The 22,588-nt window shown below is 34.2% G+C and overlaps 1 protein-coding gene across 1 annotated transcript in view; it reads right to left on the minus strand.

Annotated features, from left to right (window-relative positions):
• COL19A1 (collagen type XIX alpha 1 chain) overlaps positions 1 to 22,588 on the minus strand; it is a 341,781-nt gene that overhangs the window by 121,453 nt on the left and 197,740 nt on the right. The window contains exon 16 of the mRNA XM_037844663.1: positions 11,618 to 11,671. Coding sequence (XP_037700591.1) covers positions 11,618 to 11,671 — 54 coding nt within the window. The remainder of the gene's footprint in view (positions 1 to 11,617; positions 11,672 to 22,588) is intronic.

The following is a 22,588-nucleotide window of genomic DNA, read 5'->3' on the forward strand; positions in this document are numbered from 1 at the left end:
GAAACTTTCATAGATTTGTACATCTTTGTAATTGAGTCAGTGCTAGAAAATGTGCCCAGTTGTTGGGAAGACTTGTAAGGCAGAAAAAGAAAGCAAATACTTTTTTTTTTGTTTTTAAGAAAAACCATTACAGTTAATTAGTTTTGAAATTGAGTAGCAAGTTATAAAGAAGTATGGAGGTAGGGCATAAGGGAGATAATTAGGAATGTTTTAAATCTTCAGAATAAAAGATTGAAAATGATCATCTCTTCCCACTAAATGCTGTGGGGATTTCACCTATTTCATTTTTTTGTTTCAGTTTTTCTTACACTAGAAATTATCTAACAGAAGTATATTAGACACACTCAAGTCATGCAATTTTGATGAAATAAAAAAGAAAAGGAATAGAGCACCATTTCCCAGCATTAAATTAGAAGCATAACTTCTTCTGAATTAGTAATTTTTATGCCATCCTCATTTTACTTTGAAAAGGTTTTTATCTCTATGGCAACAACTGCAAAGAAATACACCATATTCATTTCCATCAACTCCCAATGAAAAAGATTTTTAAGTCCATGGTAAGTCAGCAGTATAGTATACAAAAATTTATAACTATAACTGAAAGGTTTTATTTTTAAAAAGATATAAGCAGGACTATTTACATGGTAAACCAGTGCCTTGACATCTAGCTTGGGAACTATACTTAATTAGCATGCTTTGGAAATCTTCTAACATTTGAGAAAAAATAAATGACAATTTACAGCATGTATACAGAGATATAAAAAGTGAAAATTACCCAAAGCAATAAAGATAAGAATAATTTTTGGTAATATTTTACGCTGACATCATTTACGTTACACCAATAGAACAAAGTTTTCTAATAAGTTGGAATTTTATTTTAGCAAAATGGATCTGATAATAGAAAGGCTCCTCTAACATGCCACTGGTGCTTTACAAAAGAAAAGAGGCATGGATAGAAGCGATAAAACAAAAGGGCTACATTTTCCCTAACAAATGAAGCATCTAGCAACATGAAGAATAGTAGATGTTTACTTTTGCCATTGCCCCAACTCACCCCCACCTCCCACTGCCTTTTCTTAGCTTGGCTTCTTTTACTTCCATATTTCCCTCTGCTGTTTCTCTCTGGCTTTTTATCTGATTTAGTTTAGCTCACTGTTCATGAAAGAAGAAAGTAGTAGCTATAAAATTTACCAACCTGAAAACAATGAAGACCCTTGAGACCAACACTTCTTACAAACAGCAAAAGTTTTACTAAATCATAACTTCATTAAAAAATTCTGTATGAGATAAATATGCATAGTGCCTTGACTCCTACTTTGCTCCGAACATGAGATCTCCAAAGTAAGCGCCTATGTCACTGTCACCCCCACCCCCTTCCTGTATGTCTTGAAGTGGAGGTGCTGATCTCAGGCCCATATTTACACTGTGCCTTCTGTTTCAACCTCTCCTGGTTCTTCTGGATTATTTATTATTGTTTCCTGTTGCTTGACCCTTCATTTTCTCCTGACCCATTGACTTCCTTGCTTGCCTCAGTTTGTAAATGTAATATGGGAAAAAAAATCTTTTCCTTGACCTCTCCTAACATGGTCTTACACCCTCCTATTTAAACCTCAGCTTCTGAAAAGAAGTCCACAATCGCTTGACTTTCTCAACACCTACAGCACTCGAAGATCCGTGAAATATGTCCACCTCTGCTCAGCACAGCCACTCTTAGAAAGTGGCACACACACACACACCCATCTCATGTGGTAAGGTTCCTCTTATTAACATTTTCATCACGTCTTCACTTCTGCCCGAAAGCCGTCAAGGACTCTGCATTGGTCGAGTTAACAGCTGTGTCTTAGTCCACTCTGGTGCAGATGTTGTTGGTGTGGGCTCAGTTGGTGCATCAATCCCCCAGCTGCTGCAGGTGTTGGCTGCTAATGACTTCCACCTGCCCCTTGTCCAAAGGATTGCCTTGGCTACGGGAGGTGCCTTGCCTTACCTGCAGATCCTTGGGAAGTTCCTGCCCTCTCTCCAAACCCAGGGTGGCTGCAGGGTATCAAAGCCTCAGCTCTTGCCTTCAGGTAGGACAAATTCTATGGTTCTGCAGAGTGCCCCATGGGATCAGGCTTAGGCTAGAGTTCTCCTGTTACCACATTTTTGCCTGAGTCCTTCCTCTTCCTTTTCCTGCTTCTTTCACTCTCTTACAGGTTTCTTTTATAAATCACTTGCACAAGAATCCCCATATTAGGCTCTGCTTTTAAGGAAACCTGACCTAAGACAACCTCCATGGTACCTTGCACATAACACACAAATGTTTGTCGAATAAATAAATAGGTTCTCAGAGAGAAGGTTTTTGTTCAAATGTAGTTGCTTCCTTCAGTGTAGATGCCTTCAGTCATTTTCTTCTTTTTCACAGTCTCTAATTAATAAGCTCTTGTCTGTTCCTTTCACTGTAGAAATGTTTACTTGATTGTATTTGTAAGACCCTCAAATTCTTTTGGAGATGAACAAACCATAAACATGATTGAATAAATGCACAAAGCTACTGGAATGTTTTTGCAAAAGATTTAGAACACTGCAGAAAACATGTGGCCTATGGAAAGTAGATGTTTCCTTTGGTGGTATCTTGCTCTTTTTGTTATACTTTTTAGGTTTAATTCTCTTAAGATGACATAATTATTGAATTTGTATGAATTCAAGATTATTGAAAGCATATAAATTGTATTTATTTATATTATTTAATTTATGTGTTTTGAAAGCATTAAGTATACTGTAAAATATTCTTCAGTCCTTCTTTTTCATGGTCTCATAGACACATTAACAACATCCTTGACTTAAGCAATGCAATAACAATCCTTGCTAGTGTTGAGTTGTACATCCTTTAGTGATTTCAGAACCACAAATGGAAACACAGTATCACAGCATATGTTGCACATATTGTGAATTTAAAAAGCCCAACATCATGTTGAATACATAAAAATGCCAAGTGGATGTCAAAATTTAAGTAAAGGCTTACTGGCTTTTAAGGAAAATGAGGAAAAGTAGGATAAAAGCTATTTCTGCAGAATTCAAGAATTACTATGAATACCATAATGCCATGAAATTTGGAAATAAGAATACTATATCATCTACTTACATCCTATAAAAGAGAAATTTACAACTTCTCCTAGAATTGTAGCATCACATTTATTTTGCAATAGCTCTACTCTCCCCTGATAACTGAAATTTTAAAAAAGTTACAGTGCCGTAAAATTAAAGCTTGCTTTGAGAATTTTTTGATGTCACCAAAGGTAACTCAAAATACTATGGAACTTTTCAAAATTGAGCACTTGCATTATTTATTTGAAATATAATTTGGTAACTTTCAAACTCATTAGGCCCTAAAAATGTTTCATGTTCTATATGCCTTGCATTTCAGAAAACGTATATGTTTGCATTTCCCAAATTGATTAATAACTTGTGATTAATTCTTGGCTTTGTGTCCCAAATGGATAAATAACTTTCTACTTTACATTTCCAATGGTATATGTACCATATGGCTACTAAAGTGTTCAGTGTGATGTTCTGAATAAAGATACTGAGGCAGGAGTACTAGCATATCACCACTTTGGTGGAGAGTGCCTTCTCCTTTCCCATCCTCTTTAAGTGTTTCTGTGGCTAAGAAGATATTATTTAGAAGACTATTTCATAGGACACCTGTCACCAGAATGCATTCATTGCTTCTGGATTAATCCTATAATATATCCGAGGGCTAAATTGTGATAAAACAGATCCATTGAGATTGGAATCGTGAATGATTTTCCTGAAGTCTCAAATTCATCCAGTCCCACAGCTGGAGAGATAGTAGCTCTGTCTTCTGGCTCTAGTTGCCCACTGGCCAGGCAATACTGGTTCACAACTTTTGGTGCAGGATAAACAGAGCATGGGGACAGGCAACACTATTTATACTTTGTGGAGGCCCAGAAGGATCAATGTATCAATCTACATTTGTCCCTTATAAACTATGGCCTTAATAAAAATAAAAAAAAAAAATTAAAGTTGCTTTTTAATTCAGTGCTTTGGTTAAATTCTCAATATTCTGCAAATGTGGGCTTCCATATGAGACCTCAAAATAGACAACAGGCATTTCTTAGTATACAGAATAGGTTAAGCAAAAAACAGCTCTGTAGTCTTGGAGAATCATTGAATGTTTTTGGGCCCCAGTTTCCTTATTTGGTGGACTAGAGTGTCCTCGACAGTTTCTTCTGAGCTCTAAAATGTGACAATTTGATGTTCCTGAAATAAGTCCACACCCCAGGCCCATCCCTCCAAAGCTGCTTTCTCTGGGCCTCAAGGCCTGGGTGTCTACAGTGTGACAGTCCCCATGAGATGGCGTACTTCCTCCACAGGAGAGATGAGTTCTTGGGTCTATTCACTGCATAAATAAGTCATAGATAGTTTATGAAACCATTTTGTTACAATACAAGTAGTGTAACTTTGACCCTTCATTTAAATGGATGTACGAACCACAGCTCCTTGGGGTTTAGCTATCTACATAACTATTATTGAAACAAAAGCTTTGGTTACAGTCTCTTTCTTGTTGACTAGTTTTCTTAGGGTGCTTCATCTCTTCTGCTTCAAATGCACTGCAGAGACTCACTAATTAGAGTGAAGTTTACCACAGCAGACCACAGCCATACTGTCAATAAGTAGCTATGATATTTAACTTAATGTAAGGGATGGCCTGTTCTCATTAAGCCTGGGCTACCTCTCATACTGTGTCTCTTTTTCACCCAATTCTAAAATAGAATTCTAAACTAGAAGTTGTCTTCCAACATCTTGTATCCTTTGATTTACCTTTCCCTCTAATAACAGAGTGTGAGATAAATTTAGATTCTTGTCTTTGCTACACAATTACACCCTTGTGGACAACTGTTTGACATTAACTTATATCAGCCTCTTTCTCTTCTTGCCTTACGTCATTGCTTCAGCAACCATATTTGATCCAGCTTTGGGGGACACCAAGCTAGAGTGATCAGGAGATCCCAGGTGGCAGGAACCAGGGGAAAATTGCAAAATACAAAATTTCAAGTAATAAGGACCAAAGTTATTCCTTGAAACTTTTTTCAAAGTTCTCTGAAATTCTCTTTCTACACCTTGAGGAGCATCTAACCTAAAAAGAACCGCTAAATTCTATTAAGAAATCCCACATATATTAAATCATACCTTACTATGTGAAACTGTTGATGGCAAAGTTATCTGTTTAATGAAGCCTAATTTGGGGTCTCATCAATTAGGATATTGCAAAGTACTGAAAGATATACTTTTGCTCTGAGAAATGTATCATATGACAAAGGCAAGAGGACTATTACGCAACTTTAATGTTCCATATTGATTTCTCACTCAACCATTGGAATAGAGAATAAAATGATGGAAGCATTTATATTTACTTACACACACAATATATATAGCACTCAAAGTGCATAAAACAAGAATTGAATAAAGTCCTAATACAAATGTGCATAATCTGTACATGTGACATATAATGACACAGATGTTATATAAAGTTTAATTTCTTTATATTCCTAGAAGTTGTACGTCATAGAAAGATAATATAAATGCAAAATAAATCATCAGATGTTTTACTCTATGAGATAATTTATACTATAGTCATCAGATGTCTTACTCCATGGTATAATTTATACTACAGTATGGTTTTCTTCCAAAATGGCTACTCCAACTCAATAATAGTTTTCTCAATTATGTATCATGGATGTTTTATTAGAGTTAATTTTAGTAGTCCCATAGGTAATTGAGGATAATGAGATAATCCTAAATGGCCAAGTGAGTTTTTAGAAAGACAGCAGGTAAAGGTAAAGGCTGCAGTATCAGGAACTGAAACAGTAGTGAAGGTTGCCCTAAGTGTGCTATGGAGTGCTGCAATTAGAAATGCTGGGATTAATGCAGATTGGATCGTTTTTATCCACTGAATATCATATTTGGCTTTGTAAGTTTAAGAAAAATGTTGGAGAAAGTTACACAGCTCTTGGGACCTGAATTGGGTGCACAATTTCCCAGTCACTCATCTAGAAACAACAAATAGGATCAAGGATGGCATCTCATAAACTCTCAAGTTAATCCTCAAGGAGATATCCTGAGGAAATTTCACAGGAAAGAAATGGAAAAAATGTCATCAATGTGCTAGGAAGCTTATAACATGGGCAATAAATACGAACCACTAGTTGTAGAAACCAGAACCTCTATGGTGTTATGATAACATATAAATATATATTTACATATTTATATGTGAATCTAAGGAAAAGAGATGCCCTTTCCTGTAATTTTTGTTCTACCTAGGACCAGTGTTAAAACTATGATTTAAAATAATTTGCTGATTTTTTTTTCCTTTAGTAATACAAATTCTAGGTATGAAGACACCAAACATATCTTTAGTGAGTGAACAAAATTGGGGATACCATGTTGTACATTATACAGGTTAATAAAGACAATCTTGTATCTCCCTGTCATTTAATGTGCAACTAACCAAATTACTTCCTGAAACAGAAAGTTCATCACTATTCATTCTTTTCTCTACAAGGCCGCTCCCACAAAATTCAGGTTGTGTTAGGATGTGTACCTGTAGACTTTTTTAGTGGTTTCCACCAGGCCCTGCCTGCATTTGCTTCATTGGAACCATGAGGTCATTCTATAGCCGTGAAGTCAGCTCTGTGGAACAAGCTATCCTGAAGTATGAAGAAAGGTTTTTTCACTATATGGTAAGACAGGCCTGCTGTGTTGTGTAAAGCTTTTACTGAATATGGTAAGACTTTAGGGGCATAATGTAACTTGGAAAATATACCAAGTTCAAAAAAAACAAACTAACTTAAGGAAAATTTTGTTGATCTGAATCCTACAGTACATGTTGATTTCATAAAAGCAATGACTTTGATTCCTTTTTCCTAAGGGGATTGATATAATCCAGTGATTATTAATAACATAATTTATTTTGCTTGCTTTGTCTTAGCTAAAGCACATAAACTAGTTCAGAAGTGAACAAGCCTAAAAAACTCAAGGTGTTTTTCTATTACAGTCCTGGTGAATTTATACAAGATAAGTAAAATTTATTCATAAGACAAATATTTACTGAGTCCTCAGCTACTTCCATGAAGAGGACACCAATCCTCATCTCTGCTTCTCTAGGAAAAAGGAAATAGACTACTCCACATTCATAATTTTTTTTATATAGTTAATTTTATTAACCGGGCCTCAAAAGGCTTCCGGGGCATTAAGACATGGGCATGGACATCCCGATAAAGTAAGAATTCAGGTAAAAGTTAAATAAAATGGGTTCAGTGAAGGAGCAGTAGTGAAAACCTTAATAATTTGACCTTAATAATTTTTCCTGAAAAATTAGACATTCTTTTCAATTGAGCCCTCATATTCCAAAGTTGCATATTTGCCTTCTTTTCTACAAACAGCTTCAGATCACTAGGATGGGGATGAGGCACAAAATGCACTAGCTAAATATTTTACTTGTAAGACTTCAAAAAGATAACAAAGAAAAAATTACTTAATTGCCTGTCAGATTCTAAGAAGAAAAATAAAACCCACAAGTCTTAGATATATGTTGGCTGTCTAACATTGTTGAGGTTATAAGCACAAGAAGCAAGTTACTTCTACATTTTATTAAATGGACACTTTATAAGTTAAGATTTAGCAGCTTAAAAAAAGGTTTAGTGGCCTATAAAACAATGAAAATAATGAAATCAGCTAATGAAAATTTGAGACAGAATTTTGGTTTGATACTTGCAAAAAACAGGTTTTTTTTTTTAATTGTGCTTATAGAAAATTGCCCAAAGGTATAAAGAGAAAAAATGAATTTATTAATCAGAATCCTTTATTTTAATAAAAATAATAGTAGCAATATTAACATGTTCTATAATGTTTCATATTTTTCAAAGTATCTTTATATGTGACACCCATGTTTAAAAGTCACCATAATTGAATAAGTAAATAGTACAGTAGTAGCTACTATCTATTTAACCATTGCGGAAAGCCAACAAGTTAATGATTTGTCTAAAATAAAATGTTCACTAAAGACATCATGCCTAGGAGTAAATGGCTAAAACTTGCCACATATTATATATTTAATAGCAGTAACAATAATAATCAATGCCTTCCTGGTCAAACACTTGTAATCAAAATATAAGGGGGTTGTTGACAATGGATCAATACAATGAATTTAAAATTCATAGATTTTTTTTCTAGTCTAAACTTCAGTGAAATGGAGAAATTATTGGTCTTAGCTTTCAGTATGTATGAATGTATGTATGTTTGTGTGTATATATACATACATATGCAAACGTACACACGCACAGACATTTATATATTTAAAAACCTCGGTGCTACCCAACTCTTAAGCAGAGAAGAAATGATGGCACTCAGATTGACCTAAATGTAATAAGTAAGAATGCTCAGTTTTAAAATTATTTGTTTCCCCTTCAGATAGCTTATAAAGTAGATAAAACACTGATCCTAATTGGAAATAATAATCTGTAAATGTGAACAATGTCAATAACAACTGCTCTAGTTATTTCACTTGATAAATACAGCATTTGTAAAAGGGCACTAGTTATGACAAACTATGCAGTGTCTATATAATTCTATTACATTCTTTAGTTCTGACACTATATTACTCTTGGTAAAGATAAAATAAAGGTAATGTAAATTTATCTGGACTATACCATTTTATAAATGGAGTAAATTTGCATAAAAGTCATTGAACTTTAAAATATGAATAATTTCCTACATAATTATCATGAATAATACATAAGTTTAATTTATTCTTTAACCTACCTTCTTCTGAAATGCAAGCATTGATCGGGTACAATTTAAATGTGAAGCATTATTATTTTTAAAAAGCCTCATTTGAATACTTTTTCATTTCAGCTAGTATCTGACAAAGTCTCTCATAATCATTTTACAAGCAAAATGAAGAAATGTGGGTGGGGAGGAAGTACAGTTCAGGGACATCTGCAATCGATTTGATTATCACACCATGAAAATGTCAATGGCGGGCAAGGTGGCAGCCTCTGCCAGTGTTACCAGGGTTATCAGGCCATGCTCTGTCCAGGACTTTTTAATGATTTGAATGAAGACTTAAAAGGTAGGCTTATCAAAATAAGACCACATAAAGCTGGGAGCTATTTCACAAGAAAACAGAATTTAAATTCTTAAAAATATCTCCATGGGATGGTATCATGCATCACAATCCAGAAGACGAAATTCAACAACGATAAAATAAATTCCTTCTCTGAAATTCAAAAAGACAACTCTACAGCAACAGGATAGGAGAAGATTTGGCTTGGTAGCAGTTTTCTTTCAAACAAAGATGGGGGGTAAATGCAAGGGAGGCATTTTAGTTGAGCACACATCAGAAGTCAAAAAGGCAATACCATATAAAGAAGCTTTGATCCAATCATAGGTTGCAACAGAAGTCCATTACCTATGGTACAGGGCATACTTGCGGCATTTACCCTGCCCAAAATAAGACCACTAATGTCTAGTCCCATTCATGATGACCCTAGAAAGTCAAAGAATGTTTTCTGGGAAAGACAACCAGCTTATGGGGGGTGGGGGTGGCTCAAGAATCCATATGAGAAGAGAAAGAGTTAAGAATTGGGATTTTGTTAGCCTGATAAAAGTTATAATAAATATACCATATGTATTTGAGGGATCAGACTTATATGTTGTGCCAGAGGGAAGAACTTGGAATAATAAACAGAAATGACTACAAAACAGATTTCAGGTTAATAGACCAGGTTGGTAAAAGAGAACATGGAATTTAGAGTCAGTTCCCATATTCAGTCCTGGCTCTACCTTTTTATTAGCTCTGTGGCTTTAGGCAAATTACCTAAATTGTCTGAGTCATAGAATACTCATCTATAAGCTGACAGAAGTTGATAGTATCTGCTCCATTAGCACAAAGACATTTCATGAATAATCATATGAGAAAGCACACATAAAAATGTTTTGATTTTGTCTCTCTACCTTCTTTGACTCTTCCTCCTTCTTTATGGAAGAAATGGAGATGTGCTTATATAGATAGTGGTGAGGGTGGTGAATACATAAATACATAACTATAAAGGGAACTATCGATTATTTACTTAGGATGGAAAGTATGGTGGGTGAACAAAACTGTCTTTAAAAAATGGGTTGAAGAAGAAACCTTGAGGGCATTACATGGGGTGAAATAAGTTATACACATAAGCACAAATATTGTATAGTCTCACTGATATGAACTAATTATAATATGTAAACACATACACATGAAATGTAAGTTAACAGGATATAGAATGAGGCTAAAGAATGGGGAGTGGTGCCTATTATGAGCAGAATGTTCAACTAGGTTGAACCTAAGTGTTTGGAAGTGGACAGAGGTGACAGTAGCACGTTATTGTGAGAATAACTAACAGAGCTGAATGGTGTGTGAATGTGGTGGAAAGGGGAAGCTTAGAGTCATGTATGTCACCAGAAGGAAAGCTGGAGGTTAAAAGATGGGAATGTATAAAACAGTGAATCTGGTGGTGGACAATGTCCGTGATTAACTATACAAATATTAGAATTCTCTTTCATGAACTAGAACAAATGTATGACACTATAACTAGAAGCTAATAAAAGAAGGATATATAGGGAAAAAATGTACCTATTGCAAACTATATACTACAGTTAACAGTATTTTAACATTATTTCATCGATAGTAACAAATGTTCTATACCAATACTATGAGTCAATAATGGAGGGGAGTGGTTAGTGGTAGGGGAGGAACTGAGTTTTCTTTTTTGTCTTTATTTCTTTTCTGGAGTAATGAAAATGTTCTAAAAACTTGAAAAAAAATTAATTGTGGTGATGGATGCACAGCTGTATGATGGTACTGTGGGCAACTGATTATGCACTTTGGATCTTTGGATAATTGTATGGTATATGAACAATCTCAATAAAATTAAAAAAATGTTTTGAGACTCTAAAATTATTTGAAAATAGAAATACAACAATAAGCCATGAAAAGGGAACACCCCACTGCTGAAAGTGTTCAAGCAACACTGACCAGTTGTTACCGCAGGGGATCCTTCTATTGGGGATAATCACACTAAACGAGACTAGAGAACTTAAGGCTATTGCTATACTCCCAATTTTAAGTCCAAATTATTCACTTACTGCATATTTTAATTCATTCTAAAGGCACGGATGAAAAGAAGTTATAAAGAGTCACTGATCTTGAAAATACAATTTGGCTAAAGAACATAGTTAATATCTGCAGTCTTTACAGAATTCATGAATGGGGTTGGAAATACACGAAGATACCTATCAACTTAACTTGGAAACCCAAAATATGACTGAAGTGCTCTAGATAAAATTACAGTTAATTAATTTTACCAAAACTATACCTTTACATTTGTGCTGTCAATCTTGAAAACATTTATGAATTGTAAATCCTCTGTCAAAATTTCATATCTCAAATTTCAGGCTCTGGATAGTTGATATCGTCCTTATGCCCATTTGCTTGCTATATTTTGGTTTTATTTTTATAAGTGTTCAGAAATAAGTAACCCCTGGGATGTTAATGCCTGCCAGTTGTTCCAAGTTTACTTACCCTCTGACCCTCTTTTCCAGGTGGGCCTTGGGGGCCTTGAATCCCAAGGGAACCCTATAAGGGAAAAGTGATACATGTTATTAGAATGTTTCAAGTACACCTGCTTCAGGAAAAATGTTATGAAAATTAATACCTACTTCATTAATTAAACAAAACTTTTAAAGTAATCTGAGTTCTTCTAGTGTTAGACTGTGTAATATATTAATAGCGATGAATTGGCCTTCTTTGACTGGCTTCTTTTTGTAGATGACTCCAGCAAAGGAAAAAAAAAGGCAGTTCTAAACCAAGACTGAGGACTGAGGCCAAATGTTCACTCCCAGTGAACTCTCATATAACTGGAACCATGTTTCGCCAAACTATCATGTTTAAATGATAACAATATTTGCAAGCCAAAAATGAAAACCTCTTTATACATTAAACTTGAAAAGTACTTAAGATTTTCACGGTATAAAGATCTGCATTTGTCCATATAGGACATTCATTCTCTTTTTTAGCATAATTCTTGATGTTAAAGAATGGAATTCATAAAGCTGGGATAAAAGTATGCTAAAGAACAGTCAAAGCCAGCTAAACCATTTTAACTTCCAGTGGATAGCTATTACAGTGTGTTAAATTTCACATAGCCCTCTCTGGACTAACTGATGATTACTTAAGAAAAACTAGAACTTATCATCATGAAGACCATGCAAATATTTAACAGATACTACTTAAAATTAACTGGTTCAGAATAGAATTTTGAAGTGTTTGACAAATGCAGCAGATGTTTAGCAGAGTTAATAGGGTAGATTAATTGTATTTGAACACATTTTACTTGTGAAAAGAGGTAACGTATATTCATAACTTCTCAATCGCTAAAGAAAAAAGGGACATTTCATTTTAAAGTATTTACACTCCCTTGCCAGGAATGTTGCAGTACATCTGATACCTAAAACCCACTTCAACAAAAACGTTATGCAAGTAAGTACATTTTAAGTGCTGTGATCATTGCTTTAGAATATGCTTCATAGACTTGCAACATAAGATTAAGCAGACTTTGAATAAATTCTTAAAATACTACTAGCACATTTTCTGTTTCCAACAGAGCATATAAAATTAAAATGGAAAATAGAGTTTAGCTGTCTTTCTAGAAAAAGTCATGCCTTTAATAGCTGAACAATAGGAACTAATTCCGTAAGTTGGGGACATCAGAATGAGGAAATTCTGTTTTATATGTATACATAATTTTCTTGAAAACACATGATCTTATGCCTGGAAATGAGTTTTATAAAGATGAAAGCAAAGTAAAAATGTAGTAGACATAGTCTAGTCATGGGAAGATATTTTCATATTAGTCATTAGAAGTGGAATTTGAGGATGTTTATGTTAATAAATGAAAGGAGTGACCATTTTTATGTTATTTCACCAAATTATTGAGATGCATGAAAGAATTTCCCTAGGGAATGTAAGTATTCGGAAAAGGAATTCCATGTTATATATAAAAAAGCCTATAATTTTATCATAAGCAGTTGTCAGGAAATAGATGTCTTTGAAATACAAAAACAATAGACTCTCTTATACAAACTAAAGAATGGTCCTTACAAACCTTCAACAGTTATACTGACAAGAAAAGAATAGAAAGAGCTGTCACTAGAAAGAAAACCCTATCAAATAGTAGTGTGGACAGGAATGTTTCAGTCATTATCAGTTGCAGTAAACAAGTTCCATAGTTGGATAGACAATTATATCCTATCTACAACAATTTAAAAAATAGAGATCATATGTAGTGCTTTCAAAACTTGATTTCAAAAAGCCCTAGCATCATTTTAGACATGGACATAATGAATTTTGATTGTTCCATGTGGTTGCAAGGATACATTTTAATAATAATCTTTTTCCATATTTTCTGAACTCAGGAAGCACATCAATTTTTATTATAAAGATTCTGAAAGAGCATGTTAGCTACTATTGAGTCAGTCAATAGAACAAGAAATATTAAGAATTTAAAAATAGAATAAAAATAGAATATACAGTTTATGCATCTGGAATGCTACTAGAACATTGTACTTCCTACAAACCTTCCTCTAACAATTACTTTTGCCCCTATTATTAGGGACTTCTCATTTTGTAATTTGTATATATCCTCACTTTCTTTCCACTCTCCATATAACTTAGCATGGTGCCTTGCATTTAATAGGTGTTAAATGGATAAATGACTGCTAAAATTCAGATTATTTATACTTCTCTGGGTACTTATGCAGTAGTGAGAATATTAATTGCTATAGCGATAGAAAATCCAATTACATAATTACATACTTTATCCCCAAATCCAACTTGATACCAAAACAATCCAAATTATTTTTACTTCTTATGTGGAGGTATTGCAAAATAGATGCTATACTTTGTTTGGAGAAGTTTGCCCTTCACTATACGAAGAACTACAACCTGCATTCTTTAATTTACCTCACACAGCAGAGGATGAAGTACTACTCTTTTGCAAAGCAACATGAACCAGAGAGATTAAAGTATCTGCACAAACTAATAAATAAGAAATATTACCAAGCCAGTTATTTAAAATATCTGTATCATTTTAAATAATGTTGCATATTTGGTAGTTATTTTTGATTCAATTTTATTTATCTATCATAAACATTTTCATAGTTTTATAATTTCATATTTGGTAATTATTTCTATGAAAAACTTTGAGTGGATTTGTTTTATTTTGGCTCTAACCTAGTAAATGAAATGGTTTTATTTAAGTTTACTCAAGGTTCTGTTGACAAGTAAAAAATTGGTAGGCCATGCCCTGTCAGATTCATTTGTATCATCTGTCTTGAAGATTTATGCAAGGGAGAGTATGACTGATTCAGTTTTAATGATTAGTCTGATTGTGAAAACAATCTGTATTTTTGGATTGGCTTTGCCACAGGTCAGTGGGCACATGGAGACATGGTTCTGCTGCAGACAGAAGAGAATATCCATATGTAGATTGTTTTAAAACAACCTGGAAGGATGTACAACATGGTAGAAATATGATTCCAAATTTAATATCATCAGTGAATTTTGCATTTGGGCGAAGTTGGTGATTGAATAATGTCTCCCATAAAGATAAGTTCAAGTCTTTATCCATGTTCCTTTGGATGTGAACCTATTTGCAAATAGGACCTTTGAAGATATTATTAAAGTGTGGACTCATTTGTAAATAGGATCTTCAAAATAAGTACAAAGATCCTATTTGGATGAGACCAATTTGAATCAGGGCTGGCCTTAATCCATATGACTGCAGTCAATATAAGCAAAGGAAATTCAGACATAGTCAGAAGCAGCCAGAAGTCAAAAGAAACCAGAGACTAAATCAGATTGCCATGTGACAGAGGTGGAAATGCAAGCCTAGGCACCCCAAGGACTGCAGCAAGTCAGCACCAGAATGCTACATTCTCTAGGACAAAGCATGGCCTGCCAAGACCTTGATTTTGTACTTCTAGCCTCCAAAATTGTGAGACAATAAATTTCTGTTCTTAAACCAACCAGTGCATGGCATTTGTCATAGCAATCCTGACAAACTAAGGCAGGCTATGTAAATAAATTATAGACTCCTGATAACTTAATAAAATAATTTCAATCCTTTTTAGGATTTAAATATTAAATCACTATAGAGATAGTCATACTCCACATGAAAGACCTAGGTATTTAATGCAGCTAATTGTGAAGATGGTGAATACAGTATCAGGCTAAATAAATTGCAATTGAATAGAGTGGTGAAAAACCAAAAAATTTAAGAGGAAAAGTATGCTCCATTGAGTGATAAAGAAATTTAAAAAGTACAGTAAATACACATACTGAAGAACTTTTTTCTTTTGTACTTATTTTGCTGACCTCCTTCTATTCTGCCAGAGGTATCCACTTTCCTTGGGAGGATTAAAATTGATGTAGCATAAATGTAAAGACAATGGAAGAGTCAATGTTTGGCTTTTGATATCTTAGAAGAGATTGTTGAGTCTACATAAGATAGTAGTCTGGAAACCAGGCTCTTTTGAGACAAGAGTTTTTCTAAATTCAAAGTTCTTCATCACTACATTTCAAGAGATTCCCTCAGAGATCATGAAGTTTGACAATGGATCACAAGGCACAGAGAAAGGAGATATCAGGGTAGTTCTATCCAGCCAGAAAGGGAATGCAGAAAAAGCCTTTCTGTTATGTTTTCTTGAATGGAGAGTTCCATAAGAAGAATGGCTTGCTTTCCCTCTTCTTAGCAAACCAAGAGAAGTAAGAATCCACAAGGCATTGAACTTCTCAGCAGTAATGCTGATGCTAGAAGACAATGGAGCAAAACCTTTATTATAATTCTCAGGGAAAATAATTTCCAACCTAGATTCCTATACTAAGACAAACTATCAATCAAGTGTAAGAATAGAATAGAAACATTTTCAACATCAAAACCTCAGAAAATTTACCTCCTGTGATAATTAATTTTATGTGCCAATTTGGTTAGGTATGGCATCCAGTTGTTTAGTCCAACACTGGCCTCAATGTTGCTGTAAGGAAGAAGGAATTCTGCTTCAAGATCACATGCTTCAAGAAAGGAAATGACAAGGAAAAGCAGCAGCAGTGAAATCAACTCAGAGAAAAAGTAAAGGGAATCAGAGAATGAAAATTTTGTAGTTGGCCTAGAAAACTATTAGCCAAGGACAGAGTAGGAGGTCTGAATGGGATTCTCAGAAAACAAGTGACTCAATAAGAGAATTTGAAAAATATGGAAGATAATTACAGAGAAAACAGAAAGGCAATTGAAAACACCGCAAAACAAAACAGATAACAATAAAAAAATCTTTTTAGGAAAGGAAAAGTACACTGGTTGGCTCAGCAAATAACATTATTTATATAGTCATAAAAATGTAAACATCTTATATTTAAGTTCTATTAACCACTCATCTATGGCTGGATATTTAGGTTGTTTCCATTTTTTTTACTATTTCAAGCATTGCTGAAATGAATATCCTTGTATATGCATTCTTACATAAATGAGAGAGATTATCTATAGCTGTATTTTCTGGTTTAAACAGATTTGAAGTTTTGATAGGAAGCATCAAATTGCCTTCCATAGGGATCGCATCCATATATACTTTCCTCAGGAATTATGAGTGTATTCCTCCACAATTTTTCCTACATAACGTGCTATCAAACTTTTTAACCTTTTCCAGTTTTGTAAGTTAAAAATAGTATCTCAAAGCAGGTAGTTTACTGTGCCGGTTTGAAACTGTTATGTACTCCAGGAAAGGCCATGTTCTTTAATCCAGTCTTGTGGCAGCAGACTCATTGTGGGTGAGATCTTTTGATTAGGTTGTTTCCATGGAGATGTGACCCACCCATTGCAGGTGGGACCTTTTGATTAGATTATTTCCCTGTGAGATGTGACCCTGCCCATTCAGGGTGGGTCTGGATTAGTTTACTGGAGTCCTTAAGAGAACTGATACAGACCCAGACACTTGGAGATACAGACAGAAAGATTTTTGGAGATGCTAAGCTAAGAGATGAAGCCCACAGTTTGCCCAGGAGAAGCTAAGTGAGAAACCACAGATGCTTAAAGAGAAAGCCACTGGAATCAGAAGCTGAAAGCATTGCTACCTGGGAGCAAAGGACCAGCAGATGCCAGCCACGTGCCTTCCCAGCTAACAGAGGCGTTCCAGATGCCATTGGCATTTCTTCAGTGAAGGTATCCTCTTGTTGATGCCTTAGTCTGGACACTTTTTTGGCCATAGAACTATAAATTTGTGACCTAATAAATCCCCTTTGTAAAAGCCAATCCATTTCTGGTATATTACATTTCAGTAGCATAGCAAACCAGAACACTTATATTTCTCTGATTTTGAGTGAATTGGGGCATCTTTTCATATGTTTAAGAGAAATCTTTTTTTCTATGAACTCCCTGTTCACATCCTTGCCCATTTATTTTTTTACTGGATTGTTGGTCTTTTTCTTATAGATTCTTGTCATCTTTAAATATATTAGAAATTCAGTCCTTTGTCTATGATGAATTGTAATTATTTTTCCCAGTTTTCCATTTATTTGTCTTTAACTTGGTTTCTTTTTTTTGGCCATAAAGAAATTGTTTTATCATGTGGTCAAATTTGCTATTTTTCTTTTATGCTTTCTGTGATTTTTCATAATTAAAATATATTTTCTATTAATTATTTTTTTAAAGTCCTATATTTTCTATTGGACTTCACTGGTTTAGTTTTTCACTTTTAAACTTTTGATACATCTCATATTTATATTGGTGTAGTAGTGATACAGGGAACCAACTTTGTTGTTTCCAGATGCTATACAGTTGTCTCCAAACCATTTATTGAAAAATTAATCTTTATTATGAGCCTTTCACAGTACTGTTTGATTTCTTAACCATGTAAATGAGTTGATTTGAAAACTACTAAAATCTTATTGAAAAACATTAAGTAAATTAAGGCAAATAACCAGAGTCTCAAAGTTCACTTATTGCACACAGATTCAAATTTAGCATTTATAATAGTAAGGAATAATTTTCATATTTGGCAACTTGTTCTAAAGCATATAGCACATAAGCTCTCATTACTGTTAACAGAAGCTGTTCCTGAATTGCATAATTTGCCACTAATTTGGTTAACACAGAATGGCTATCATTATCATGTAAAATATTTTTTATTATCACTTTGTTGTTAGATTCAACTTGTACTTATTGGTGACAGCATTAAGGAGATGGCCTTTAAAAGCTGAATAAGCTTTGTTAATTCTGCAGAACATTTGAAAAATGCCAGGGTGGCTGTTTAAATATTGCATAGTTAATTCTTAATTCACAAAATCAGTGAGGATTCTCTAAGAATTAAGAATTAATTATATGGGTGCATTTTGGTAATTTATGCTCTCCCTAGTATGAAAAGTAGTTGCATTGTCTATTTGCTACCTTTTTGTGGGTGTGTAAGTGGGAAAATGTGGCTAGAAGTTTTAATACTGACAAAAAAGATTGATTCTGAAAATAATGGTAGAATTCTGAGACCAAATTAAATATACCTGAGAATATTTAAAAATTTCCATCTTTATGGAAATTTTATTGGAGATCAATGAACAAATCAGTCTATATATAAACATTTCTTTAAACACAGTCTTTTAAGAATAGGGTCAAACTCTTAAACTATTTTATAAACCAAATAAGTTAAGGCCATGTCAGTGTAATTCCAATTCATTGGAAGTAACATTAATGAGATAAGTCATGACATGTCTTGGAGACCCACCCTCCACTCCCTCAACACCAGAGTGTTGTTCCAGTGACACTTTTAAATCTGTTGGGTTGGTAACATATTGTGCTTTCCAGAACATCAGATTGTGAAGCTTTCAAAGTCAGGAACAATCCCCCTAATTTTTGAGCTACCAAGCACTGGAAAGTTGGCATCAAAGTATATTACAATTGGCGTTTCCTTAATATTTTAATGAAATGGAAAGTTATTTTCAAGCTGCTGAAAAAGAATAACTAGTATATAAAATGAATAAACTAGTACATAAAATGAACAAATCAAGATAATTTGAGTCATTGAAGTAATAAAGGTCCATAACAAACAAACAAACAAACAATATCATTCCATTATTTTCAAGCCAATAGACTGACAGAATATTTAAAGGTTAAAGAATACAAGTGATAGTTAATACAATATTGAGGAAAAGGACAATGTGGACAGTATATGTAAAGACTTCCATATTTGCACAGAACCAAAAGGTAGAAGCCCTAATGCAATCCACCATCATTTCAACAAATCCTTTAATGGCTGCTCACAAATTCACAGTAATAATCCAGGAAGGGAGTAGAGAATTGACATTTATTGAGCATCTGCTATTGTGTCATGAGCTCCACTAGTCACTTTATATATATGATTTTATTTAATCCCAACAACTATAAGAAACAGAATAATTCCCTTTTGTAGATGAGAAAACAAACTCTCTAAAGCCAACACTGCAAAGAAGTAGTTGAGCTGAGCTCCAAACTCAAGTATGTCTAACCCCCAAACTCTATTTACAATGTATTCTACTTCCACTTCCAAAGAAATCTTTGGAGTGTAAGATTTATTTAAATATTTTAATATTCTTCTTATTAATCCATGAATGTAGTTTCAGGTCAATCTTATCAGATCTAAACAGGATTATCCTTGATGATATTTTTATTGATTCATGAAGGTATTAAACTTTCCAGAATATATTATATTAGGAAATTGAGAAGTGGCTGTGAAATAGAATAGCACACTATAGGAAACAGAAAGAAAAATCAGCAGCACAGATTGAAGAGAATTAAGAATAGCAAAACACCAAAAGCTGGATTAGAGTTGGTCAGAAGCTGAATAAGGCAGCAGTAGAGTTAGTAGTGGTGTGGTAAACAAAAGAACAATCACTTGACAGGATTTGTTAAAAAGAGATGCAGTGCACAGGAGCTAGTAGAGGAATAGAATTCTCCATGACTCTTAAGCCTTTCTACGTGTCTTGTGAGTGACACAGTAATGACTCTTTATTCTGAATTATCTTTTTGTCTTCCAGTGACAGCTTAGCCAAAAGAGGACTTAAAGGATTCAAACTTAATTCTGATTGAGCCACCTGGGTTCTCTTGTTGGATTGACATTGTCCTAGATCAAAAGGAAAATGACCACTTGGTTTAGTACATTGCTCATTGAGTCCCTTTATGGTAACCCACATGAGCCAAAGTGGGGGACAGAATGGGTGTCTGTAATTTTTATAAAAAAGCCCTTGCCTTTTTTCTGTACCAGGATTAATGCCTCAAGTGGAAAGATCAATACAGCAACTTAAGGAGAAAAACATCTGGCTTTTTATGGTAGACCTTGATGATTTATGGGATTTGTACAGCTGGTTGGGACTGAGACTGGTGGACATGGTTGAGGTCTGTATTATAGATTGACCTCATCCTGTTGCTTGGAGTTAAATTAAATTCTTTATGAGACAAACTGAACAGTTTGGGTCCCGGCCTCTGCTGGTAAAATTAATCAGAGTGGCCAGTGGAGTGGCATACTCATGGGAAAATTTCCCAGAAGCCAAGATGGTATAGAAATGAGGAGTGGATATTGATGGGAGACAATTCCTCATGGGTCCTTCGGATTTCTTGTGAGGGAAGAACTAACTGTCCTTTTGTTGGACTATCTTTTAAGGATATTCAGACAGCAAAGCAAAAGGCACATTTGTTTACTGTTCAGGATATGTATGATAATGTGTCCCTCTGGGGCAAAGGGCAGGTTTGCTTGAAGTCCATTATAAAAGATTTGGGTCCCCTAAGCTCAGAGCTTCAAAGCTGTGACACAAGCTCACTATGTGGGTAGCATCTACCTGTGTTATTCCATATCGTGTTTCTATGACTTAGGGGAAAGGAGAACTGATGTGAACATGAAGCTCATCCTGCCTGCCACCAAGAGTAATAAAGTTCTTTGTTACTAGTGTCTTCTGCCAGGATCCATGAAACTGTGGCGGGCTAATTAGGTTGCCTAGCTTGCAAGTAGGATAAAATCTCAGACACTTTGCAGAACTTGACACTGGCAAGTCAAACTCTTCCACTATATTAAGCCTCTTATTGATTTAACTGGACTATTCTATTTATCTCTATCATTTTAAAATAATGTGACAAATGAAGAGGATTTAAAGAAAAAATATTATTAAAGGAGAGATAAGCCATGTAGTTAAACAAATTGGAATTGCTTAGCTTAGGGAAGAAAAAGGGGAAAATAATATAATTTTAAAATTTGAAAAGAACTTTAAAACCTTCTACTTTGCTAAATCTTAGTAACTTGCCAAGATACAAATATATATATATAGTTGCACATGTCAGGATATAGACTCTGGGAGTCTGGGTCCCTTGAACTCAAATCCAGTTTTTCTTTAACTATTTCTCAAAAAAGGTCCTTATTAATGGATTGAAAGATATAAAGCTTCTGTCCATGCCTGCAGCATTTTAAACAGAAGGTAGGATTCTTCAATTAATGAGATAATTCCAGCTGCCCATAAAAAAACATGACTTTTGAATTGGTCAAAAATAATCAGGGGAGAAGTTGACCACTTGCCTAAGTTAATTAGCTTAGGCAGCTGGAAAGAAGGAATAGCACTTCCTCCTTGTGACATTGTTAGCAATTTTATATTTTCCTGTAGATATTTTCACTGTAGGACTTAGAAATATTTTACTTTGATAATATGCACATCAGTGAAAAGCATTTGTTTCCTCTGCCTATGAAGAAGAAATATTTATTGAATACTTATTTTGTGCCAACTATTGCTTAATATTGGGAGTTGCAGTAGTTATTAAGATAGATAAGGTTAGTTTCCTCCCAGATTTACACTAGGGGTAAAAAAAGAGAATACTTAGAATTCATTTTACATTTAAGAGTTTTCTTAACATAAAAGAATTCTATCCATAAAGACATGGTGATTATACAAAAGTTCTCTTTGCACATTTCTCGGCAATTACTTCTCAAAGGCCCTGCCACTGAATATTAACATACTATTAAGAACAGCAACAGAAAAGCTAAGAATTAATTAGTACTTACTAGGAGCCAGTTAGTGTTCTAAAACTTTTACACATATCAACTTATTTAATTATCACAACTTTCCTATGCAATAGGAAATATTATCTCATTTTAGAGATGATAAAATTAAGACACAAGAAAGATCAACTTAACATGCTCAGGTCCAAACTCAGGCAGTCTGGGTCCAGAGTCTGCATGCATTACTATATGAGCTTTTGATTTGTTAAAATCAGTGCAATAGTTACTGGAATTAATATAATTCTAACTCTTTTTAGAGAGCAATAATTATTGCATTCTATTGTACAAATCAATATAAGGTTTCTATCACAAAGATTTTTTAAATGCTTAAAATAGAATGGAATAGAATTAAACTAATTTCTATGCAGATTTATGACTTAAATAAACATGTTTTTCTGCATATAATTTTTCAAAAGTCTTATCAACTTTATATTTTCCT

Source organism: Choloepus didactylus, chromosome 7, assembly GCF_015220235.1.
Source record: "Choloepus didactylus isolate mChoDid1 chromosome 7, mChoDid1.pri, whole genome shotgun sequence".
In the NCBI taxonomy this organism is placed as follows: Eukaryota; Metazoa; Chordata; class Mammalia; order Pilosa; family Megalonychidae; genus Choloepus; species Choloepus didactylus.